This window comes from Phycodurus eques, chromosome 5 (assembly GCF_024500275.1).
Source record: "Phycodurus eques isolate BA_2022a chromosome 5, UOR_Pequ_1.1, whole genome shotgun sequence".
Lineage (NCBI taxonomy): Eukaryota > Metazoa > Chordata > Actinopteri > Syngnathiformes > Syngnathidae > Phycodurus > Phycodurus eques.
The window spans coordinates 3,886,180-3,912,895 of NC_084529.1; the positions used below are offsets into that span (position 1 = coordinate 3,886,180).

The following is a 26,716-nucleotide window of genomic DNA, read 5'->3' on the forward strand; positions in this document are numbered from 1 at the left end:
TGAAAGAATTTGTATAAGGTGTAGTAATAAAGTTGTAGTCTTACTACTGTGAGTGTGGTGACAGATAGAATAATAACCCTGTCTTTTTTTTTTTTTCAAGACTATTAATATATTAGTCATTCAAACTGCTCTCATTGGTAGAGAACGCTGCATCTTTTTGCACAATTGTCCAAAAAAATAAACAATAATAATAATTGTACCGGCATTACCAGATTACTAGCAACCTTTTATTGCTAATTGACTGTTTTTAATCAATGCCTTTATGTCTCAATAGTATTCTCTGTTGTCGTACTAGAGCGGCTGCAACTGCCGGAGACAAATTCCTTGTGTGTTTTTGACATACTTGGCAAAATAAAGATGATTCTGATTCTGATATAAGACAACACATTTATTATTTCTGGAAAAGTTCAATGCGATTGGCTGTGGCTGGCAACCAATTCATGGCGTCCCCCGCCTCTTCCCCAAAGTCAGCTGAGGTAGGCTCCAGCACCACCGCGACCTGCGTAAGGAGAAGCGCTGCGGAAAATGATGGACGGATGGCTGTTTAGATGTTAGTAATGCTAACTAGAAAATACTTTTCCAGGAAACAGTTTGGGCTGGTAATGTATGGTGCAGCAACATCAAAGTGCGGCCCAAAACAGTGGGATTAATAATGTATTGGTTTGAATAATAATTATTAATTATGGTAATTAATAATTTTTATTATTTAATCTGTTTGTCTGGTTGTAATGCTGCATTCAAGGCTACTGGGAATTTGTACAACTTCCATTTTGGAGCCCAAATTACGCTTCTCTGCCGCCATCTTGTGTCCACGGAGATTTACGGCGACATTTTGTGCTCGTTTCCGTGGGAGGAGGAGACCGGACTCGACGTGCAGCTAGCTCCACACGCGTTCAAGTTCATAACGTGCCTTGTTTGCCGGCTTGGAGGTTGTTTCGCACCGGAAAAAAAGAAGAAGAAACAGCCCACCAAACAGCTCCTTGTGCTTCCGGTAAGCTTGCTCATGTGATGCATTCGCCACACTTTGGGGCGGAAGTAAGCGTCAAAACAAACTTTTGAGGTCAGGCTGGGAAAACTTTTGGGCAAAGTTTGATTTTTAATAATAAAGTAGTTAATAAAGTAAAAAAAAGAAAACAGTATGTTCTGATAATAATTATAATTTATTATTTTGAAGTAATATAATCGTAATTCATTCACCAATTATTTAATTTAAAAAGTAATATTTTAAAATTTCATCAAAAATGATTTGTTATAATCATACAATAATTTATGAATGTTTACTTTAATTGGTTTACATTAACCAATTATTTAATAACAAATGTTTTAAAAATAGTTTTGTAAAATATATATATATATTTTTTTTACTGAAACGATAATAAAATGTTTTGTAGTCTTATAAAGTCATTACATTGTAATTGATTTATTTTTTAAATTGAGAACAACTAAAATCGTGCATTTGACGTTAAATAGTTTGCTTACATCATTCAATAAGTCACCCAGCCATGCATTTTCTTCTGCTTATGGGGTCGCAGGGGCCGAAGCAGGGAAGCCCAAATTCCCTCTCCCCAGCCATTTCATTCAGCAATAAGTCATATATTTGTAATTGAAATATTCAATATTAATTAACCATTTATTTCATGCAATACTCATTTGCCTAATATTTTTAATTGTATTATTTACAAAAAAATATCTAACCAATGATTTAATTGAATAAAAAAAAACACATTTATTTTATTTAAGACTATTTTGGATAAAACATGATTAAACGAATGCATGATATATCCCAGGACTCTCAGGACACCAAACCAACCAAATGAAGTAAACAAATCACGTGACCACGCTCGCCCTCGCGGACTCTGACCCTTCACAATAAAACTGGACTTCGGTCTGCCTTTAAACATAAACTTGAAGTCAGCAAAACAGGCAAGACTCATTTTGTCAATTTTTTTTTCCCGCTAAATAATAACTTTTGTCAATGTTTAGTCATGTTAATCAGTGACCTTTGCCTACAGAGCGCTTTTCGCATTTGTGCAAATGCAAGGTTACCTAAGGACAATGAAAGACTCCATCAAAGTTTAACAGATTATACAATCTAGTCACAAAATACATGCAAGGTAACTGGACGCACACACAAAGACTGATTTTCTTTTCTAAACATGGCTCAGATTTTAATCTTGTAATTTACGATCTTTCCCTCTCAAAATAATACTTTATTTTCATCCTATTACCATATTACCTTCTCCACAAATTCCAGAAGCTTCCCAATCGTGTGACCTCCTGTGAAAGGTCATCATGTCGAGTCGGCAGCTTGCCGTCAAACTGTCGGTTAGTCCGTCCAGAGGCCTGGTGGACGAGAAGTTGGCCATCCTGGTGAAGAGTGCGCCCCCTGGGGCCCGGCTCACCCTCCGCGCCTTCCACCGCTGCGAGAATGGACACGGATGGGAGGCCTTCGCTCACTACCTGACGGACGCTGCAGGCTCCCTCAACGGTACGTCGCGCGCCTTCTCTGCACCGTTACGGAAACGGTACTGGAAAGTTCTGGGAATGTTTACGGGAACGTAAAGCACCATTACAGTACGTGAGGGTCCTCGTGCACCTTTTCGGGAACATGAGGGAAACGGTACCGTTTGGTTACCGGAATGTTACTGGAAAGCTATAGGACCATGACTGGAATATTCTGGGAATGTGAAGGGGAACTTTATGGGAATGTTACGGGATTTTTACAGGAATGTTGCGTATCTGACGAACACTGGCGAGTCTCTCAAAGGTGCGAAGGGGCATGCGTGCCTTCCCAGAACTTTATTGAAATGTTTATGATGTCATCACAGGAACGAATCTTGAAGGGAACATTATAGGAATGATACAAGAACGTTACGAGATCTTTACACAAACAAATCTTGTTAGGAACATTCCATAAACATCACGGGAACCTTCTGGCATGTTGCGTACCTGGCGGTGCGTCAGGGCACATGCACTTTTCCGGAATGTTGTTACGGGAAAAGTTACTAGACCCTTAGAGAATCTTGACGGGAACATTACGGAAATGTTACGGCACTGTAATGGGAATGTTACATAAATGACGGACGCCTGCGTCTCGCTCAATGCTACGTTGGGGCGTTTCTCTACGGGAATGTGAAGGGACCGGAGAAACATTACGGGACTCTTATGGTACATTACATACCTGATGGTCGCTCACTCACAGCAACAGTGAATCATTTCTTGTATTCACTGTTGCTGCTGAAACATTGCAAATTTCCCAATTTTGGAACTTATAAATTAGGCTAAACCTGACAGGAACATTCCAACAATGTTAGCGAAACATTACGGCAGCGTTACAAAACCGTTGCAGGATTGTTATCGGAACGTTACAGCCCGCGCCTTTGCTTTGCAGTATCCGAGGATCCCAGTCTGGGCGGGACGTACTCCGGGGTGGAGCAGATGGGTCTTCTGTGGAGCATCAGACCAGTTCCAGGCAGCAAACCTGGACTCAGGTAGACCATCACCTACTAGACCGCATGAATGTGGTTGGATATTCAGTGGTGGTCGGAGGGGCTGTAGGCGCAGAATGGCAGCCACGCTTCCGTCAGACTGCCCCCTGCAGGGCAGCTGTGGCTACACAAGTAGCTTACCACCACCAAGTTGTGTTTGTGGCGTCAAAGAATGTGTGTGCAACTGTAAAGCGCTTTGAGCTCCTTCAAAAAAGGGCTTTATAAGTGACATTATATGCAGCTCTGGCGTCGTATTCCAAAGGTAGGAAATTGGCAGTTTGCCTTGGTGCCTCCATTTCTTTTACACAGATGTGTAAAGATGTAAGATGTGACCGTGTGAAAGAAGCTAATCACATGTGGCATCACCAGGATGAGGAAGATGAATGTGCAGACCCCCATGGAGTTCACCATCTCGGTCTATCAGGACCACATTACCGACTTCACGGATCAGGTTCCGCAGGCGTCCCAGCTGGTAGAGCGCTGGTACATGGCGCCTGGCATACTCAGGATCGCCATCACGGACTGCGGACTGACGGCGACCCTCTTCCTGCCCTCAGGTTGTAGCACCACAGTCCAATTCCTTAATACTGTAGACCATTTCGGAATGTTTGGGAACAATAGGCACGAGGGTCCTTCTATAATCCAAAAACAATCTCCAGGTCCCGGACCGTTCCCTGCTATCCTGGACCTGTGGGGTGGTGGAGGCCAGCTGATGGAGTACCGGGCAGCGCTGTTCGCCTCGCATGGTTTTGCCGCGCTGGCTCTGGACTACATGACGCCCAAGATCACCGTGGAGACCGGCAAGATGGTGGACAACACCTACTTTGAGGTGAAGTCTGTTCCATGTCCTAGTCCTGATTCTGGTCCATGTCCTGGATCTATGCCTCACATTAGTAGCAGAACATTAGCATTTCTGCTAACGAGCTAACAACAGCATAGCATTAGTTTAAGTCGCTCATGAATGTAATGAAATGACGATGCGTACAGGCACTGTGAATTCCTCGACGCTGTTCTGCACCGCGCTGCGATTGGCCGGTCCGCGTTTCCGCGGTGTGGCTTAGCGTAATAGGTTAGCTGCTCTGTTTTCCATTTTGGTGTTGCCACCGTAACTGATGATGTCACACCCTATGCACACAGAAGGCCTTCACGTTCCTGCAGCAGCACCCTGGGGTGCTGGCCGAGCGCGTGGCCCTGTTGGGGCTCTCCTTCGGAGTCAGTGTCACGCTCAAGATGGCCGCCTACTCACACGTCGTCAAGGTCGCGTGCGGCTCACATAACACGGGAACACACTGTGACCTTTAGTCTCAATCTGTGTGTGTGTGTGTTTGTGTGTGTGTGTGTGTGTGTGCGCGCGTGTGTTCCAGCCCAGGTGTGCGGTGTGCATCAGTGGAAGTCACGTCCAACCCGTGGATGGAACTGTGGCGGACATTTTATCTTACTTTGATCGGTAACAATCACTATCACTCATCCGCCATTTTGTTGGGAAGATGAGACTTGACTCATAATGTTTGTCATCCAATCAGGAACGCGCACAAGACTCAACTGAACGACGAGAACCAGGCCATCTTGAGAAACTTGCTGCTGCCAATCCCGACTGATCCTGCCTTCAAAGTTGACGTGAGCTCTTGGTTCTGGTTTTGGTCCATGTCCTGGATCAAGCAAAGGGCAATACCCGGGGCCCGGGTTCTTGGTACTGATCCTGATTGTGGTTGTTTTCCATGTCTTTGCCCTGATCTGGGTCTGGCCCATGCCCATCCAAGTCCTGGTTCTGTTCCATGTCCTCTCTATATCTTGGTCCTGATTCTGTTTGCTAGTCCTCATTCTGATCAATATGGTGGTTGTACCTCTGTGGCAATTGGTTGATTGTGAATACAGTATTTTATGTTTGTCAGGTGGGATGTGTGCAGTGCCCTCTGTTGGTAGTTGTGGGCGAGGATGACCAGAACTGGCCTGCCTCGGAGTCAGCTGAAGACGTAAGGAGCGCAAGTTGAATGACGGGATTGAAAATTGGGTTCTCGTTAACATGGAAAAACAACTTGTTTGTGTTTTAGATGAAGGACATGATGGAGCGTGCAGGAAACGTCTACCTGCTGACAGTCCTGTCTTACCCTAATGCCGGACACTTACTGGAGCCTCCGTACTCACCACACACCAGAGTCAGCTCATTCAGATCTGTAGGAAGTCGGCAGAAGCGTAAGTTAACGCTCACCAAAACAACATTTGACACAATCACAAGGGGTTGTGTCCTGATTCTTGTCCATGTCTTGTGTCCATGTCTTTGTTCATGTCCATGTCTTGTTTCATGTCCTGATCCGTGCCTTGGTTTATGTCCTTATTTTTGTCTTGGTCGATGTCTTTTCTTAATGTAATGGTCTTGGTCCATTTCGTGAATTATGTCCAGGTCCGTGTCTTCTGTACACGTCCTGATCCATATGCCAATCCTGGTACATGTCTTGTTTCATGTCCTGGTCAATGTCCTTGTCTTGGTCCATGTCTTTTGTTTAATGTGTTTGTCCTGATCCATGTCTTTTGTACGTCTCATGGTACATTTGCCAGTCCTGGTCCATGTCCTCCTCCTTATCCAGGTTCATGTTATGGTCCTTGTCCATATCTTAGTTCATGTCCTAGTTCATGGTCTGGTTCATGTCTTGGTTCATGTTCTAATTCCTTTCCTAGTCTATGTCCTTGTCCTCGTCTTTTGTTCATATTCTAGTCCTGGTCCATGTCTTGGATTATGTTTTGGTCCGTGTCCTCTGTACATGTCCCAGTCCTGGTCCATGTTTGGTCCATATCCTGGTTGATGACCTGGTCCTGTTCCATGTCTTTTGTTCATGTCCTGATCCTGGTGTTTGTCTTGGATTATGTCCTGGTCCATATCCGTGATCCATGTTCTGATCCATGCCTTGCTTCATTCAGGTCCTGGTAGTAGACCATGTCTTGGTTTATGTCCTAATTCATGGTCTGGTGCATGTCTTTGGTCAATGTCTCGGTTCCTGAAACACTTGTATCTTGGTTTATGTCCTGGTCCATGTCATGGTACATAGCCTAGTCCTTGTCCATGTCCGTGATCCATGTTCTGGTCCATGTCTTGCTTCAGGTCCTGGTAGTTGACCATGTCTTGGTTAATGTCCTAGTCCTGGTTCATGATCCTGGTCCATGTGGTGCTCCATGTCTTTGTCCATGTCCTGATCTCCCGAATCAGTAGCAGTATCGTCGCTCTCTTTGTTATCCTCAATGAATCAAAAAGTAGTCTGACACCCCACGAGGAAGACGGCAACGCGACAGGCCTTTGGGGAGGTCTCACTCTGGTATGTGTGAGAATATTTCACCTGTTCACAGTAATAGTGGAGTCGTGCCGTGTGTTTGCAGTTACAGCTCTGTGGGGAGGCGAGACTGCGGCACATTCGCTTGCTCAGGAAGACGCTTGGAAGAAGACCTTGGACTTCCTGCGTCACCATTTGTACACCTGAAGACACAACACCGGTGCCCCCCAGAGAAATAACAAGTCAGAGTGTACCCGGGGCGTAGAACCGATCGCAGGTGGACTGCTCTGGTTTACCCACTGACCAATACGTGTTATGGGGGCGAGAGATGCAGTGTCTAACTCTGACCAGCAGAGGTCAGCGTTCGCTGCTTGGGGTGGATGGCCATAGGGGAGACTGGGAATTGTAAAGCAAAGAAGAGCACACCGAACGTTATGAACAAAATATTCTCTTTTTATGTTTTATAAGGAAATAACACAAAATTATAACCCAAAAAAAAACCTTTTCAAATCAAATACAGTTCTTTCTGCACCACACGACCAACCCGCACCCAAACAGTGTCACGTCACGAGTCCCCACCTTTCGAGACCCTCAAGGACACTGTACATCAATAACACAACAGTAAAACCAGAATTATGCAGAGAAAATAAATACAAAATACAGGGCAGTACAATCAGGTGGGTTTTGAGTTCAGATTTAAAGTGATGAAAGAGACTGGATTGCGGAGGTCTGGTGGCAAAGAGTTCCAGAGTTGAGTGGCTGAAGGTTCTGCTTCTTCTTTTCTTGACAAGTCGGCACGCACCGTAAGTGCCTCGCCTTATCGCAAGCAAAACGTCTTCATTACGCACCGCCCCGCACGTATTTGCATCTCTCTGCATGAACTGCATTGACTTTCTATGTAATCATGCCGCGCCAAACGCCCAAAACGCGTCCGCTGGGAACGTAGCATAAGTGTATGCAATAGATTATAAAGTGTGAAAGTGCGCAAAGCATATATACGCTTTGTATATACAGTAAATTCTTGAGAATTGCATTTGGAGTGCATCAAGGTTCAATCGTCAGCCCCGCAATGTTTTCTTCACCTTCCCTCATTTTCATCAAGATCACATTATAAGTGTATAAAGAGGAATCAGGCTATTAGGCTTAGCATTTGTATGCACTGTCAGGTCTGCCATTTTGATTACATTTTCTATGAAGTTGGTTTTAATGATCATTTTGTTTATATTTCCATGTTTAGTTTATTAACTTAAATTTTTTTTGTAATTAATTACATTTTTTGGGGGGGCCAAAAGTATTGTCGCGGCGTGTACTCCACGCCGTACCTAGAGTATGCTGTGGAGTACACAAGAACGTTCAAGGGCCGATTTAAAAAAAAAAAAAAAAAAATTATTCATACTTAACCAAATATTTACGACAATTATATTCTGAATGTATATTTTGCCACTGTACATTTGTTAACTTTACTATTTGCAATTTTGTTTTTGTAATGCCTTTCTTTGGGCTGAAATACTGTATGTGCTACCATGAACTGAATTTGAATCAAAACTGAAAGCGCAGATTGACCGAAGAGGAGGTCTGTGTATCTCCGATCGATTGCTATTCCTAAAGTAGCCGGGGGTCTGTCACGGCTAATTTGAAATTAAATTGGAGTGTGGAAAATATATAGATTAGAATTTTCATTGCTGATAAAATAGTCTTTCAGTCGCTTTCAAGTTTAGTGAAATTCACTTCGGTTCCAAAGTATGAGACTCAATGTCATAGTTTATACTGTTCAGATTCTGTTTTTCAACGGAATTGAGCTTTCAAATTGAGCTATACCAATTGAAATTGTTTTTCGAACAATTTTTTTTTGTTTTGTTTTTTTGAAAATGCAAATATTCCATCCAGCCATTTTCGACCGCTCATCCGTGTTTTCATTCTCATTATTAATTCTCTGTATGATCATAATTTAAATGTTGACTATTTAACATTTTTATTTTTATGTTCATGAAATTCTGAGGTATTTTGTCAAAATTGTATTTACTTTAAAATTAACCAATTATTTAGTGTTACCGTGTTGAATGTATATTTTCTTTTTTACTATTTACATAATTCTAAAATAATATTTTGATGAAATATAAAATTCTCATTTTTAGTTTCATTCATAAATAACCATTTACTAGAATTTAAAGCGTTGATTGTATATTCAACCTTTGTTGATTGGATGATTCTAAAATTTAAATAGTTCTATCAATTATAATGAACCATTTACTACAGTTAAAAATATGGAACATTTATTTAAAAAAAAAAGACTTACATTCGAGAATATTTTAAATATTCTCGAATGTAGTCAACATTTGTATTATATTTTTAAATTCACAAAAAATGTTAAATGTGTGTGCTTACATCCGAAATGTTTTAATATATGTAATATGATAATCATTTTAAATGTAGTTCATAAATCAATTCTTAATTAAAATTAACGACATGAGGACTATTTGCCTTCTACATTCAAATAAAATAAACCAACCAATTACAGGGTAGTCTAACAAAAAAACATTGTAGTAATATTTCACTGGACAAGCATTTTGCACTCTGAGAACGGTAGATCATTTTAGAAAACATAAAATTATGTAATTATAACAATAAATAGATAACTATGCAGGAAAAATAGTCAATAGTGACTCCACGTGTTAACAACAGAGCAATTACGCGTGAGGTGTAATTACAGTGTTGTTCCTCTGGGGGCGCCCTTGTCCGGGGCGGCCTTTCAAGCCACCTGTGCACGCGCGCGTGCACGCGTGTTGTCTCCCACCCACCACACGGACGCACGAGGCTTCTCTCTCCCATTACGCAGTTCGAGTCCGATGAGGCGTCCGAACCAAATCCAGTGACGTCATCTCCATTTTCCAAGTGGAAAAAAAAAAGGAGATAGCGGGGGGGGGGGGGGGGGGGGGGGAGGAACCAAACAAACAAAAACCGGCGTGAGGAACTCCGGCTGCTCCTGCGCAGGGGAAGACAAGAGGTACGTGAACGTGCCATTCGTTCCCGGTAATTTGCAGCTTATTGAGCAGCACGCCTATGCAAATTCATCAAATGATGTGAATGTTGACTGTGAAGGTTTGATCATGTGACGTAAGGCTGCAGAAAGAAGGCACAAGACGAAGGCTCCTCGGCTTGGTCTGAATGTCCCAATGCAGTGAGGAACATCATGATGGAACAGTTCCTCTGCATGAACTTTACCGTGGAACTTTTTGGGAGCATCGTTGCGTGTTTGGACGTGGGAGTAAATTCATTCCAAAATTAATTCAGTCTAGTTCCCAGTAGGGTACCGTGGTGCCATGCCATGAATGGCATTTGTGCCATTCTCCAAAAAAAAAAAAAAAAAAAAAAAAAATGTGTTTTCATAAGAACAATAACACTCGTCGGTGTTGGGAAGATGACTTTTGAAAAGTGACCCTGTTGAAAATGTGGAACTCTTTCAACGACTTTCTCAAAGTCCGTTTGATGACATTTTGATGCATTTTGAATGATTGCATCAACAGAAAATGTGGATTGAAACCAGAAATTATTTTGGGATGAACACATTTGTTCTTTACACAAATCATGAACTGATAACAAAAAGTGTGAATCTATCTATCTATCTATCTATCTATCTATCTATCTATCTATCTATCTATCTATCTATCTATCTATCTATCTATCTATCTATCTATCTATCTATCTATCTATCTATCTATCTATCTATCACACACAATAAATATACTGCCCAAAATTGCTCAGGTTAGAATAAAATGACCGTAAAGTTGTGTAGGTTGAAACAAACTACAGTACATTTTTACAATTTAGTTTTAAAGAAAGTCTACGGTAAATTCCCCCTCCTTGAGCCGTCACCTTAATGTGGTGGAGGGGTTTGTGTGTCCCAATGATCCTAGGATCTCTAAGTTGTCTGGGGCTTTATGCCCCTGGCAGGGTCACCCATGGCAAACAGGTCTGAGGTGAGGGACCAGACAAAGCCCAGCTCCAAAAACCCCTATGATGACACACAATTCAGGATGACGTTTTCCCTTGCCTGGGTGCGGTTCACCGGGGGCCCCTTCTGGAGCCGGGCCTGGAGGTGGGGCTCGAAGGCGAGCGCCCGGTGGCCGGGCCTACACCCGTGGGGCCCGTCCGGGCACATCCCGAAAGGGTAATGTGGGCTCACCCATGGGCTCACCACCTGTGGGAGGGGCCATAGAGGTCGGTTGCAATGCGAGCTGGGCGTTGGCCGAAGGCGGGGACCTCCGCGATCCGATCCCCGGCTACAGAAGCTGGCTCTAGGGACGTGGAACGTCACCTCTCTGGCAGGGAAGGAGCACGAGCTGGTGTGCGAGGTCGAGAAGTTCCGACTAGATGTAGTCGGACTCATCTCCACACAAGGCTTGGGCTCTGACACCATTCCTCTCGAGATGGGTTGGACTTTCTTCCACTCTGGAGTTGCCCACGGTGAGAGGTGCCGAGCAGGTGTGGGTATACTTACTGCCCCCCGGTTCGGCGCTTCTACGTTGGGTTTCACCCCGGTGGACGAGAGGGTAGCCTCCCTCCACCTTCGGGTGGGGCGACGGGTCCTGACTGTTGTTTGTGCCTATGCACCAAACAGCAGTTCAGAGTACCCACCCTTTTTTGAGTCCTTGGAGGGGGTGCTGGAGAGCGGTCCATCGTTCTGCTGGGGGACTTCAGTGCTCACATGGGTAATGACAGTGAGACCTGGAAGGGAGTGATTGGGAGGAACGCCCCCCCCCCGATCAGAACCCGAGCGGTGTTCTGTTCTTGGACTTCTGGGATCATCATGGATTGTCCATAACGAACACCATGTTCAAGCATAAGGGTGTCCGCACGTGCACTTGGCACCAGGACACCCGAGGTCGCAGTTGGATGATCGACTTTGTGGTCTTGTCATCGGACTTGCGGCCGCATGTCTCGGACACTCGGGTGAAGAGCGCAGCGGAGCTGTCAACTGATCACCACCTGGTGGTGAGTTGGCTCCGATGGTGGTGGAAGATGCCGGTCCGACGTGGCAGGCCCAAACATATTGTGAGGGTCTGCTGGGAACGACTGGTAGAATCCCCTTTCAGAAGGAGTTTCAACTCCCACCTCCGACAGAACTTTGCTCACGTTTCGGAGGAGGTGGGGGACATCGAGTCCGATTGGACTGTGTTCCACTCCTTCATTGCTGAGTCGGCCGACCGGAGCAGTGGCCGTAAGGTCGGTGCCCGTCGTGGCGGCGATCCCCGAACCCGTTTTAGGGATGCCGTCAAGCTGAAGAAGGAGTCCTATCGGGCCTTTTTGGCCTGTGGGACTCCTGAGGCAGCTGATGGGTACTGGCTGGCCAAGTGGAATGCAGCCTTGGTGGGCGCTGAAGCAAAAAGGTGGTGGGAGGTGTTCGGTGAGGCCATGGAGAAAGACTTCCGGACGGCTTCGAGGAAATTCTGGTCCACCATCCGGCGTCTCAGGAGGGGGAAGCAGTGCATCAGCAACACTGTGTATAGTGGGGATGGGACGCTGCTGACCTCGACTTGGGACGTTGTGAGTCGGTGGGGAGAATACTTTGAAGACCTCCTAAATTCCACCAACACGCCTTCCGATGAGGAAGCAGAGTCTAGGTTCTCTGGGGCGGGCTCTCCTATTTCCAGGATTGAGGTCACCGAGGTGGTCAAAAAGCTCCTCGGTGGTGGCAAGGCCCCAGGGGTGGATGAGATTTACCCGGAGTTTCTAAAGGCTCTGGATGTTTTGGGGCTGTCCTGGTTGACACCCCTCTGCAACAGCGCGTGGACATTGCGGACAGTGCCTCTGGATTGGCAGACTGGGGTGGTGGTCCCCCTTTTTAAGAAGGTTCCAAATACAGGGGGATCAGACTCCTCAGCCTCCCCGGTAAGGTCTATTCAGGGGTGCTGTAGAGGAAGGTCCGTCGGGAAGTCGAAGGTCAGATCCAGCTCAGATCCAGGAGGAGCAGTGTGGTTTTCGTCCTGGGCGTGGAACAGTGGACCAGCTCTACACCCTCGGCAGGGTCTTCAAGGGTGCATGGGAGTTCGCCCAACCAATCTACATGTGTTTTGTGGACTTGGAGAAGGCGTTCGACCGTGTCCCTCGGGAGTCCTGTGGGGGGTGCTTCGGGAGTATGGGGTTCCGAACCCCCTGATATGGGCCGTTCGGTCCTTGTACGACCGGAGTAAGTCGAACTCGTTCCCGGTGAGTGTTGGATTCCGCCAAGGGTGCCCTTTGTCACAGATTCTGTTCATAACTTTTATGGACAGAAGTTCAAGGCGCAGCCGAGGCGCCTCAGTATTCCATCTCTGCTTTTTGCAAGTTTATGTGGTTCTGTTGGCTTCATCAAGCCGTGATCTCCAACTCTCACTGGAGCAGTTCACAGCCGAGTGTGAAGCTGCTGGGATGAGAATCAGCACCTCCAAATCTGAGACTGTGGTCCTCAGTCGGAAAAGGGTGGCGTGCCCTCTCTGGGTCGGGGATGAGATCCTGTCCCAAGTGGAGTAGTTCAAGTATTTGGGGTCTTATTCCCGAGTGAGGGAAGAATGGAACGGGAGATCGACAGGCGGATCGGTGCAGCGTCTGCAGTGATGCATACTTTGTATTGGTCCGTTGTGGTGAAGAAGGAGCTAAACTAATCTAAGCTACGTTCCTACCCTCACCTATGGTCACAAGCTGTGGGTTGTGACCGAAAGAACGAGATCCCTAACACAAGCGGCCGAAATGAGTTTCCTCCGCAGGGTGTCTGGGCTCTCCCTTAGAGATAGGGTGAGAAGCTCGGTCAACCGGGAGGATCTCAGAGTAGAGCCGCTGCTCCTCCACATCGAGAGGAGCCAGATGAGGTGGCCGGGGCATCTGATTCGGATGCCTCCCGGACGCCTCCCCGGTGAGTTGTTCCGGGCACGTCGCTCTGGGAGCGGACCCCCGGGACGACCCAGGACACGCTGGAGAGACTACGTCTTTCGGCTGGCCTGGGAACGCCTCGGGATTCCCCCGGAAGAGCTGGATGAAGTGGCTGGGGAGAGAAATCTGGGCGTCCCTGCTAAAACTACTGCCCCCGCGACCCGACCTCGGATAAGCGGTAGAAAATGGATGGATACGGTAAATTCCATACTGTAAACAACCCACTGTAAATCAGCCCAAAGTGACACAGGTTCAGATATTACTAAAAAATACACAAAGACTAGAGTATTCCATCCATCCATTTTCAACACCGCTTATCCTGGTTAGGGTCGCGGGACGCTGGAGCCTATCCCAGCTGACTTCGGGCGAAAGGCGGACAACACCCTGAACTGGTCGCCAGTCAGTCGCAGGGCACATATAGACACGGACAACCATTCGCACTCACATTCACACCGTCACTGTGTGGGAACTGAACCCACACTGCCTGCACCAAAGTCAGGCAAGTGTACCACTACACCATCAGTGACGACGAGAGTATTGTTATATATTTTTTTTTAATTGAAGCAAGACTGCGGTAAATTCCCGACTGTAAATTTACCCTCCAAATTGCACAGATTAAAATAAAATGACACACAAATGTTGCTGAGTTTTGTTATTTTGTGTTTCAGAAAGCACATGACGCAGGTCCCGCTTCCAAAATGACCAACAACAGAACCAAAACATCAGGAGAAGACGGGGGTCCCTGTTTTTAGGCGTGACCCAGCCCCCCCGTGTTGAGGGGTGGCCCCCATGGTCTCTCTGGCCGTGTGCTCAACGACTAATCGCGTGACCTCGCCAAGATGGCGGTCAGCAGGTGCTACTTCCTCCCTTTCCTGATGATAAAGAGCTGCTGGCTGCCGGGGTCCGCCGCTCCGTCCCCGGACCCGCAGCAGGAGTACGCCCACTCCATCCGGCTCGATGGGGACATCCTCCTGGGAGGTCTGTTCCCGGTGCACGCCCGGGGCGAGCGGGGGCTACCCTGCGGTGAGCTGAAGAAGGAGAAGGGCATCCACCGTCTGGAGGCCATGTTGTTCGCCATCGACGTGGTCAACAAAGACCCCGAGCTGCTCCCCGACGTCACGCTAGGGGCGCGCATCCTGGACACATGCTCGCGGGACACCCACGCCCTGGAGCAGTCGCTTACCTTTGTGCAGGCGCTCATCGAGAGGGACGCGGGCGACGTACGCTGCGCCAACGGACAGACGCCTGTCTTTGCCAAGCCCGACAAGGTGGTGGGCGTCATCGGGGCGGCGGCCAGCTCCGTCTCCGTTATGGTGGCCAACATCCTCAGGCTCTTCAAGGTAACAGGAAGTGACTCGCGTCCTTTGTGACATTAGGATTCGGTTTAATGACAATTACAGTGTCTGATGTGATGTTAGGAATTAGCCGCTAAACATAGCAGTTGTTAGAGGTTTGGAAAAGAGCACAAAGAAAATTCGAAACCGTTCTTTTGTTTGTGGTTGGTGAAGGTTCAGCGCTGGGCTCTGCCCCACGTAGCTCAGTTCAGCGCCGTGTTGAAGAGACCGCAGAAGTTCTCGTCCGCTTGTTTTGTGGCCAAAACTGATTCACGTCGTGACTTCATGAAGTCGCCGACCAATCCGAGCTTCAGCCTAGTGTTTGGGGTCCGTTCGGAAATTCAGTCCGATGCTCCGGTCGCGCCCCGAGACAGAGAGTGTTCCGCTTTCTAGAACTTTACTACTAGACGTGTTGGCTATTGCTAGGGATGCGTCAGTACATCGGCCATACTGAATGTGTCAGTTTCAGTTCTATCGAGTGGCACACACTCTCCCAACGCTCTGAGTTACTGAAGGTTCCGGGTGGCGGAGAGCGCGCCGGGGGTCAACTTCCCAACGCACCCTATGTTGATATGGTGTGGATTTGTCATGTCGATGCGAGTAAGTGTAATACAATTATATGTTTCGAAGGGGCATGGTGAGCATCAGCAGCTCACAGTTAGCAATTAGCCAAAAAACGTAGCTGGCTGTGCTGTACCAGAGTGGAATGTATAAATAGAACTGATTCCAATTTACTGAGAAGACTTTCTACAAGATTTTGGATTGTTGTCATGCATGCTTGTGTTTGGATTGACTGCTATGTTAGCATTAGTGGCTAACACTTAGCAACTGAACACACACACACACACACACACACAAACACACAAAAAGCAAACAGTCTTTAAAGTGTTGCTGGAATCTCAAGACATTTTCCTGATTAAAAAAGAAGAGTTTAATACTTCCTCTTCTAAGTAGATTATAACCACGGCCTTAATATGCAGAATTAAAATCCAATAAACTGTCTGGTTTCTCGCTTTTTACTTGATCTCATCAAGCTAATCTTTGCGCCGGGTGTTTAATTCCCAACATGACCTTCAGGGTTGGTCAGAATTCTGCATGTTGGAGATTTCCAGGGCTTCATACGTGCAAACATTTGAAAGGTCACATCATGGTAATCGAGCACTGTCTTAACTTAATTATTATTATTTTTATTATTATTGTTATACAGTATCATAACATATTCTATCCAAAGAAGATGGTAATTTTGGTCATTTTTTGCGGCGGATAAAAAATATATTTCTGTGAGACGCTGTGTTATATTGCCTGTCTACACTTGTTGTTGCACCGTTTGTGTTCAAATATATATATATATATATATTTTTTTTTCAATTGTAAATATTGATGTATATATTTTATATAATATATTAGCAGGCAGGGTGTTGAGGATGCCTAGATTGTGCTGATGTGGAACTTTCCTCCCAAGCTCGCTCCAAAATGTGTTGGTTCCCCTCGGGAACGGTGCACGGTGTTTGCTTCGAGTGTTGCTATCAGCTAGCACCTCGTCTGGCGAGCACGAGTGATGATGTTCGTGCGTCAGTGTGAGGAGATCCGCTTCCTCAGACAAACTCAACTGCCGGGACTGCTCGACAAATAAGAACATTGTTGATTTTCAAACACAATTGAGAAAAAAAAAAACAAAAAAAAACACAACTAATCCAAAATTCCACGACATAAAAGTGAAACGTAAATGCGATCAAGTACTCAGTCGTGAATTTCATGAAGCGTCAAGGCCGTCAAACATAAAAGCCAAATATAACGTGTAACGTGATTTTTAAACCAATTTTTTCCCCCTGATTCTTTTCGCTGCGCCGCCAACATGAAGATGGTAGCGACTAGAAAACGTCCCCAAAACAGGCACATGAGGTCTATAATTTGGAAACAACCGTAGTCTGCAAAAGATGTATAAAAGAAACGATGTCCGTGTAAAATCACCTGAAGCTGAAGCACATTATCGAGTGCCATGCGTGTACAGTATCATCTTTGCAGTCATATCCGGAAATACGATTTTACTAATAATTTCCATGATCATATCTTCCTGTGTTTCAGCTTTTGGCTTTCGGCCTTGGGTTTCTCATTTTCGGGTTTTTAGTTTCGGTAAAGCCGGCACGGTGACTGACCGGTTAGCACATCTGCCTCACGGTTCTTGGGACCGGGGTTCAAATCCCGGCCCCGCCTGTGTGGAGTTTGCATGTTCTCCCCGTTCTCCGGGCACTCCGGTTTCCTCCCACATCCCCAAAACATGTGCGGTAGATTGATTGAGGACTCTAAATTGTTCTCAGGTGTGAATGTGAGTACGAATGGTTGTTTGTTTCTATGTGCCCTGCGATTGGCTGGCGACCGGTTCAGGGTGTGCCCCGCCTCCCGCCCGAAGATGGCTGGGATAGGCTCCGGCAGCCCGCGACCCGCGTGAGGAGAAGCGGCTCAGAAAATGGATGGATGGATGGAGTTTCGGTCAAGAATTTTCATTTTGAAATACCTGCAGGGAAAAGTCATTTCTTTCTTTCTGACATTTATAATTGTTCAATCAACATTCGGCTTTATAATGCAAATCAATTTGGTCAGGTCCAGTTTTGTACATTTATAAACTTTAATGCAATAAAGATCAAGTCATGTCGAATATCGATATTAGGGAAAAACAATATCGCCTAGCGCCACATATATAAATATATATATATTTCAAAATAATGTCGTGACCACCGTAAGTGGTGGGGCGGCGCCCTAGCGCCCTCTATTGACCAGGCGCCACTGACTTAAATGCAATCAAGCATTAAGTCAATCAAATGCTTTCCTATCTTCAATTAGGAAAGGAGTAAAAGCGCGATCGTTCTTTACATCACGTGTCATCTAGTTGACGTCATTAACTGTCGTGAAGATTGAAAAGTAGTTCACCTCTGTCATTAGCGAAATGTAAACACAATCGAGCAAAGTCATCACGTGAAAGACGCAGGTGGTTTACGTCTCTGAGACGAACGACCTTGCTTAATTCGATGGACATCGAAGCACACGAGCACTTAATGAGCTGCGGCCTCGCTGATCCTACGTTAATCTTGTCCTAGATTTTATTTTCAAAAAAAGAAAAACGGAATTTCGAAGCGGATCAGATTTTTTGGGGGGATGGATGACCTTTTCCCCCACAGGACCACGACGGCCGAGAGGCTGCAATTAATTACGGATCCAATCACGACTGTTATTATCTGCGCTGATTGATCCGTTTGCTCACACGCACACACGCGCGCACACACTTTAACACGGGCGACTCGTCTTGCAGGACTCATTAAGTTTTATCACTCGTGTCTCTTTTCCGGAATGAACACCAACGCGACTCCACTAATAGCAGCGTTTCACTCATTTTTTTCACTTGATTGACAGTTATCAATCTATAAAAGATGACTTTTATTGTGCACTTGGCTTTTTCTTTAGCTTTTTCCTTGTGAAAAAGCTTTTTCCCTGTGCACATTTTTGTGCACTGGAAGTGATGGGGAATTCACAACTATCAGTAATTGTTTTTATTATAAACAGCATCATTACCTTTGTTCTTATGAGTTCTTTTTTGTTCTTGTTGATCTTGTTCTTCTTCCTGTTTTGTTCATTTTTCTTGTTTTTGTTCTTTTTCTTCTTTATGTTCTTTTCCTTGTCATTGTGTTTGGTCTTGTGCTTTTCTTGTTGCTCTTGATATTCTTATTCTTTTTCCATTGTTGTTGTTACTCTGGTTGTTGTTTTGTGTTCCTTCTGTTTCTTCTTCCTGTTCTTGTTTTTGTTCATCTTGTCACTTTTTGTTCTCGTTATTGTTCATCTTGCCCGTCTTCTTGTTGTGGGCGCACTTCATGCTTGATCTGCGTCCCGCCTTCGCCGCCCACTCGTTCCCCGACCGTCACATCTGAGCGTGTCATCGTCTGGCGTGGCCGCGGGGCAAGTGGGGAGCTCCTCCGCCTGCTCTTTGGTCTTGCCGTTTAAAATTGAGACATGAGCTCAAGGCTAACACTAACCGCTACGGCGGGCGCCCCTGCGTATTTAACCTCCGTCCCGGCGGGAGAATTACGGGAGCGACGGCGGTCGGGTGTCAGCAGGCGCCTGTCAGCCGGCATCACGTCCCGTCTCCCGCAGCGTAACCCCAAAATGTCAGCGTGACTCTCATCGCCTTGTCATTGAACGCACCACCTTGGTGATGATGTCATTGATCGCGCCGCCTCCACGCTGTCATGATGTCATCGCCCTGCACCCTCATGTTGGTTCAAAGGTCAGTTCCTCAATGGTGTGGATACCGGTTGAAAAGTCAACTTCGCAATGTTGCGAATGTAGGCTAAAAAGTCACCTCTCAGATATTGCAGAAGATGGTTAAAAAGTCAATTCTTCAATGATGTTGATGAAGTTCAGAAGGTTAAATTCACAATGTTGAGGATCTAGATTAATGTCGTCACACTGGTGACTTTCATTGATCGTGGAAAGTCAACGTTGTTAACATAGGATGAAAAACATGCATGCTTTTATCTCCAGTAGACTTCCGTCCATCCGTTTTCTACACCGCTTTTCCTCACTGGGGTTACGGGTGTACTGGAGCCCATCCCGGCTGACTTCGGGCGTGAGGTGGAGTGCACCCAACTGCAGGGCACGTATACACAAACAGCCATTTACATTCACACCGAGAGACAATTTAGTCTTCACTTAACCTACCATGCATGTTTTCGGAATGTGGTAAGAAACTGGAGTACCCAGAGAAAAGCCACACAGACATGGGGAGAACATCTAAACTCCACAGAGGAAGGCTGGAGCAATCTCAGAACTGCAAGGCGGCTGTGCGAACAACTGTTATGTTGTCCACAGTTTCTCCTCCTAGACTTGACTGTTGTAATGGTCTTCTGACTGGACTCGCCCAAAAGAGCATGATACATCTGCAGCTCATTCAGAACGCCGCAGCTCGGGCTCTGACCAGGTCAAAGAGATTTCCCCTGTACGTACGATACTAAGGGAGTCTTCTCCGTTTAAAGGGTCAAAGCTACACAATGGACCATAAACGGTGACGGGAGCTTGCTTAAAGCCGGTGTCGAGAAAGATTCACCTTGGTTGTAACAGCCGTCTGAGAAACACCTGCCCCGCTTAAATTAGCCCACGCCTCTACAGAGTAACAGAGGTTGGGCGAAGCGCTAACCGTGCTTCTTTATAGCTGCTCCTTCTCTTCATGATCTATTGCACTTGGTACTGACCTAGGACTATTTGACGGCCTTTATACGACATTCAGGGCCCGTTATTAATTTGTTATAGGAATAACCTTTAAAAAATAGGAGTAAAACGATTATAGGATTCGTTCGTATAGTGTTGCAGTATAAACTGCTGCAAGGACTTTAACTTTGTTGGAAACACATTACTTTAGAGTCAATGTCATTTCTCTTTTATTGTGGAATTTTGCGTCTTCGTCGTCATCATTGAGAAAATAAAAACAACCCCCGCGGGGGTAAAACAAATTTGTTGTCATGGTGGCTGAGCCACGCAAAAGTGTTTCTGACTTAAAAACTTTCAAGTAGCATTCATACATCATCATAAGTGAGTTCGGAATCTTTCACTCATTCCCTACTCCTTAATCACTATACAGTGATTTATTTTTATTTTATAGTGGACTATATACAGTAGTTCACTATAAAGTCCACAAAAAATAATTTAATTACAAAGAGAGCTGCTGTGTCATGAACTCATTCCTTACTCCCTAATTGCGAAAGAGAGATTGTAATATTGGTTTAGTCATCAGTCAAATGAAAAACTAATTCTTACCTTACTTTCATTCCACATTCCAACAGCACGAGAAAATGGCAAACTCACTATATAGTGGATAGGAAGTGATTCGGAGCCCAGTCTTTGTTTAATTTTGTTTTTCCCTCACAGATCCCTCAAATCAGCTACGCCTCAACGGCCCCGGAGCTGAGTGACAACAGTCGCTATGATTTCTTCTCACGCGTAGTTCCTCCGGACTCGTACCAGGCTCAGGCCATGCTGGACATCGTCACGGCCATGGGCTGGAACTACGTCTCCACGCTGGCCTCCGAAGGGAACTACGGAGAGAGCGGTGTAGAGGCCTTCGTGCAGCTCTCCAGAGAGTCGGGTAGGGACACCAGACACCAATCTTATGGTCTAATGGTCTTATAGTCATTAGAATTTGGATGGTATTACGGTCTTACAGTCTTAATGTTTGTCTTATTGTCTTCCAGTTTTGAATAGTATTGATCGGTCTTTAGCAGTCTTACAGCCATCTAGCTATATGGTCTTCCAGTGTTAGTCTTTAACTGTCTAAAGGTCTTAGTCTTAATGTCTTAGTCTTTCGAAGTAGTAGTCTTAGAGTTTTAGTCCTGAAGCAGTGTTACGGTCTCACAGTGTTAGTCTATAGCAGGCAGTACAAACTTATAGTTCTAGCAGTCTTACAGTTTCACTGTCTTTAGCAGTTTTGCAGTATTTTGCAGTCTTATGATCTTTTGCACTCTCTCGATCTTAGTCACAGTCATGAGCAGCTTTAGAGTCTTACACTCTTTAGTCACTTGTAGAATCTTAAGCAGTTTTAGTGTAACAGTCTGAGGGCTCTAGTTTTGCGACTAGCGCAAATCCAGCATTGGACTTGCCGTAAAACTGCAATGAGGTGAGCTGGACCTGGTTTTGGTCATTTCGTGGGCTGGCATACCCGCAGTGCATTTAAAATGGGACGTCTGCGCTAGTGTGGGTGTACCGCAGCCGACTTCTGTCCTGTCCATTTGAAAGGCCTTCTTTCATTGGCTTTAAAAGCAGTGCAAATAGTCTTGGATGGAGACATCTCAACATTTGGAAGAGGACCCAGAGATCTGTGCATGACTGGAACATTGAAAGTTAGTGGGTAGGTAGGTAATGAAAAACCTCTGGCGACTTAAGTGTTCGCAGCGCTCCACGAGCTGTATCCCTCTACATCGATCGTCTAGCCTATGAAAATAGAGCCCTTCGTCTTTAGCAGTATTACTGTCTTACAGTCTTAGTAAATAGCAGTTTTACAGTCTTGCTTTTTTGCAGTCTTACGGTCTTAATGACCAGTTTAGTGCTTATCAGTGAGGGCAAAAGCAGAAGAAGAGTGTGACCGTGTTTCAGCATTAAAATGAATTCCTTCACGATATCAAGGAAATCAGTCCTTTTCCATGTCCGCCTCGCTGGTTGCTCTCTCGGCTGTCAGTGTGTCGTCACGCGCCCATCCTGAATGTTTGAATAACGAGTATCATTAACTGCCGGTGGCTGTGATTTGTGTAACAAAAACAAGCCCGTCGCTACAGATAACTTTAGACTATTTTTGTGATGGGAGAAGGCAGCACAAGCTCCACATTACGGTCAACGAGGCTTCATCACCATGCGGCACTTGCAAATGCCTTTGTTAGTTACCTGAGAGAGAGCGAGAGAGAGAGAGAGAGAGAGAGAGCGAGTGAGAGAGTGTGTGTTTGGCTAAAAGCATGTGGCTCGGTGTGTGTGTGTGTGTATGTGTGTGTGTGTGTGTGTGTGTGTGTGTGTGGCCGAATGTACGGTTAAAGACGCAGCATTAAGACTTTGCTGTGGGCTAATCTCCGTGATTAGCTAGCCTCTATTGATTAGCGCTGATGGCGACTAGCGTCTGTTCGCTAACGACGTCTGCTGTCGCCCTTGAACGTTCATCCGAATTCACATTTGGATTTTGTGCCTCAGCTTCAAATGTGCTGACTGCAGCCTCATATGACAAAATACTCTTGTTTTATGCTTTCGTGCCCATTTAATGTGAGTCTTACAGTCTTGGGGTCTCGAAGTCTTCTTAGCCGAAAGCTGGCTTATAGTCTGAAGGTTCTTTCACACTGCACTTGGCAAAGCGTCTGCCGGCCTCGACCTTCCCATTCATTGTGGGTGCGTGCCGACGGGGCCTCGGTGTGTTTTGACGTGACGCCGAGCATCGCTCCACTGAAGATAGAGGGCGTCTGACGCTCAACGTCGCGTCATCGGATAGAGAAAAAAAAAAAAAGCGAGGCTGGCGGAGTGATTTCTGAGTGCTATTTTGGCAGACTTGTACTGTAAACGGCCGATAGAAAGATAATATACAAAGACGTTGCTGCGGGAAGCCTCCAAACTCCCTTTCAAAGCCTAAAATACACCTCGAAGGTCTCTTCCTAGAACTAGAAAGCTCACGAAAGGAGTTTAAGCATCGAAATGCTGATGTACTTCCAAATATGGGATGGCCATTGCCGTCGTCGTCGCGCTTTGACGCGGGGGCCTTCCACACTGAGCAAGTGCAGTGTGAAAAGGGGTTTTACAGTCCTAAGCAGTCTTATGGTCTTTAGTGGTCTTCCGGTCCTAAAGTCCTTGCCAGTCTTACGGTATTTTACCATCGTAGGGTCTTTAAGTCTTCCAGCCTTGCGGTGTTTAGCAGTCTTATGGTCTTACTGTCTTAGTCTTACCCTTTAGCAGTCTTAGGGTCTAACTGGTTCTACTCGTCACGGTCCTTCAGCCTTTTTCAGCCTTGCATTCTTACAGTCTTTGAGCATTTAAGTCTTACAGTCATATCGTCTTTAGCAGACTTACAGTCCTAAGTGGTCTTGTGGTCTTTAGCAGTCCTGTGGTCTTTTTGTCTTCAGACATGTTAAAGTATAAAGCAGTCTAACAGTCCTATGGCCCTGAGTTCTTAAGCACTCTTATGATTTTTTTTCTTTTAAGTCTTTAGCAGTCTTATGATCTTAAGCAGTTTTACAGTATTTAGTGATTCAACCAAACACTAAATTTAAAACTAAGTTGTCTGTTGTTGGTGCCAAGACAAATTGTTTAGGATGTCTTAGGATTTGGTTTTAAAGGAACCTGTATTTTTAATATCACCTATTAACTCTCGAGGTTCCAAGCGTGCTTGTTTTCGTGAAAGAACTACGATTATAACGACATGTTAGAAGCCAACCAATTTATTCCTGACAGAGGAGTCTATACATACTTCGGTGCTGATTCTGATTCTGATCTTCACTTCACTGCAACAAAGCACCACTGTTCAAGCACAAACCAAGCCACTAGCGCCACCACATCACTTCCCAGCCATTCACAACCAAATGGCAAAACCACATCCCGTCAGTTTCAAGACTCACCTACAGGCCTTTGCATGTTCTTCCTCATGGTATTCTGGCTTTGTCCCACATTCCAAGAACATTTATGTTTGTGAATGGTTGTATCATGACTGAATTGCAGATGAATTTTTGTAAATGTTGATTATTGCGGTGCAAGGAGCAGCTCAGTCTGAAGATATGTGAGGTAAAAACCTCCAGATGTTTCTCACATGGAAGTTGAAGTCTACGGAGAGTCGCCAAGCACCGCCGAGATGCTTGTTCCCCCCGCTGGGCCCATCACCATGGCGACAGCTGGCTGCAGCTAGCTCGCCAGGAAAGACCGCTGTGACCTCCTCCAGAGCCTTCAGCACAGCTAGGTGACGGCCGGCAGATGGATGTAGCGCCCCATGGTGACAATGCTAATAGCTGCCACAGCTACCATGATATGATCAACTATACTTATATGCACTATATATAGATATACTCAGAAAGCAATTTAGAATTTGTTTATCAAACACAGTTTTGAGGGATACACACGATTATCTGCAGAACTTTCGCAATGATTTGAAATTATACATTTATTTTGCCGAAAGGTGTCCCTCATGAAGAAAATTAACGATCACTCTGTATACTGTTAGCCCGTAATTAGATCACTGTAGAGTCTGAGAATAATTTAGCGCTGTCACAAAGGATGACGAATATGCTCACAGCTAGCATGCTAAGTAGCTTGAGTTTGTTGTGAGCTTGTAGTTGTCTTTGAATATGCACTTTGTTTTGAGGAAACATTTTCCTTTAAATATGATGTCAATGGGGATAACTTATATGCTAACAGATGCTAAGTAGGTTAATGTTGTGTTTTTAAATGTATGGTATTGTCCTCATCTTCATATGATCACAGATGGCTACTGTACTGAGGAAAAACATGAGAACGAAATGATCACAGAATTCATGATAAAAATGCCTCACAACATAGACAATATGTCTACAATACGTGCTAAGTGTGCTTGTTCATTTTCGAGGGTTTTTAATGCTTGCAACCGCATATTTTTTACAATTAGCCATATGGCTAATGTAGTGTTTCAGAATACTTGACAATGAAATACATCAGACTTGATTACAAAAAGACCTCATTGCACGTTGATGACGGTTACTGAGCGTTAAGGACGTGTCACAGATGAAAGGCTCATTTGCATAATACCACAGAAAATAGAATGAAGTCGCTTTTTTCCCACCCTGGGAACGTCCCAATCGGACTCAGCACACGCTCACTTGACACCGATTGTGAGAGCAACAACTTGACTTTCCTCACTCTGTTGATCCCCTTAATCACAAATCACACATGCGAACACACACGTATAAAATACTATTTGCTAGCAAAGCATCCAGTCGATGCTAACACTACCACGCTGGATTGTGTACAGGGGAGACGTCTGGACAGACCGCCAAGTGACAACATTTCAATAGCGATTGCTTCATGGGGGACGAGTGGGTCTGTGTGAAATAATTCGCATCGCACCCAGCGACTACACTTATAGTTTACCCTTGAACTACCACGGCAGCTGCAAACATGCAAAAACATGTATCAAAAGGCCTTGACCAGCAAGACCTCCTTCTGCTCCTTCTTGCGCTGAGATCCACCTTCGGACAGTTATTTCTGTAGTGATTTCACCAAACGCTATGCTGTTGGATTTTATCTATACTATCAAGTTGGCATAGTTTATTAAATTTGCTTTAAATGTTTTGTTGAAAATTAACGCTGATGCAGATGTTGTCCGACAAACAAGCGATGTGACTAGTCGATTGACGCTATGGTGAAGGCCATGCCAGGGAACTCTAAATTAGCTCAAGCATTGACCAATGATGTCATGCCAAATGCATGACTTCAGCGCTACATGTTAGCTTGTATGCTCATTCTTTTATGTTTAAATCTGTGCTTTGAAAAGTGATGTCATGGAGAAGGGACAACGGTTGTCACTTTGCCGTCTTTGAGGTGAGAGCAAGCTAGAGTGGGTCATCACGTCAAGTTTGGATCGGCCGACAGCAAAAAGTCCAAAATGAATCAGACTGGTAGGTTGAGCAGGATTGATAATTGAGTAAGCGTCATCTATTTATGGACAAATTGCATTAGCATGATTGATGGTTTAAGTAGATGATTAGAAACATTAAATGCATGTGCACAATGTCAACAGATACAAAATAAACAGTCCAAAAAGTCATTGATCAGAATAATGTATTCAGTCAAAATACGATAAAACCAAGGTGCACATCAAAATGTCATTTTATGCGTCTTGTTCCATCCAACTAGTCAACGTTTGGAGACACAGTCAGTTACATTCCAGGTGTGATTCTTGGACAGGACCAATCGTTTTGCATTCTTGCAAAACAATTGGTCCTGTCCAAGAATCACACCTGTGTCCGTGAACTGGACATTCGCCTGAATACGAAAAAAACAAACAAACGGAGCAACAAGATTCAGAATGACAAAATGATCCGATCCGATCATTAGCTACTCAGACAGCGTTCCCACCGTACTTGCATTCGCTTCTTGTGGATATGGATCAAACGTTGCAGTACGTATGGAAACAGTAGGGTGGAGGGGAGTGTTGAAATTGGACATGAATCATTTCCAGAAATGGTAGACA

At 45.2% G+C, this 26,716-nt stretch overlaps 2 protein-coding genes across 2 annotated transcripts in view; both read left to right on the forward strand.

Moving 5' to 3' along the window:
- Positions 1-910: 910 nt before the first annotated feature.
- LOC133402686 (peroxisomal succinyl-coenzyme A thioesterase-like) lies at positions 911-7,223 on the forward strand. Its single transcript, XM_061676687.1, has 11 exons — positions 911-991; positions 2,255-2,488; positions 3,392-3,491; positions 3,858-4,045; positions 4,148-4,317; positions 4,626-4,745; positions 4,853-4,935; positions 5,012-5,105; positions 5,381-5,461; positions 5,540-5,681; positions 6,858-7,223. The coding sequence occupies exons 2-11, from the start codon at positions 2,293-2,295 to the stop codon at positions 6,956-6,958; spliced, it is 1,275 nt and encodes a 424-aa protein (XP_061532671.1). The 5' UTR covers positions 911-991; positions 2,255-2,292; the 3' UTR covers positions 6,959-7,223.
- A 7,258-nt stretch (positions 7,224-14,481) lies between these two features.
- Positions 14,482-26,716, forward strand: part of LOC133402589 (metabotropic glutamate receptor 8-like) — a 32,229-nt gene continuing 19,994 nt past the window's right edge. Inside the window, exons 1-2 of the mRNA XM_061676491.1 lie at positions 14,482-14,997; positions 20,905-21,121. Coding sequence (XP_061532475.1) covers positions 14,497-14,997; positions 20,905-21,121 — 718 coding nt within the window. The 5' untranslated portion in view covers positions 14,482-14,496. The remainder of the gene's footprint in view (positions 14,998-20,904; positions 21,122-26,716) is intronic.

Coding starts and splice junctions, on each gene's coding strand:
- LOC133402686 (XM_061676687.1), top strand. CDS start 2,293: ATGTCGAGTCGGCAGCTTGCCGTCAAACTGTCGGTTAGTCCGTCCAGA. Junction 4,318..4,625: donor TGGACAACACCTACTTTGAG/GTGAAGTCTGTT, acceptor CTATGCACACAG/AAGGCCTTCACGTTCCTGCA. Junction 5,462..5,539: donor CCTCGGAGTCAGCTGAAGAC/GTAAGGAGCGCA, acceptor TTTGTGTTTTAG/ATGAAGGACATGATGGAGCG.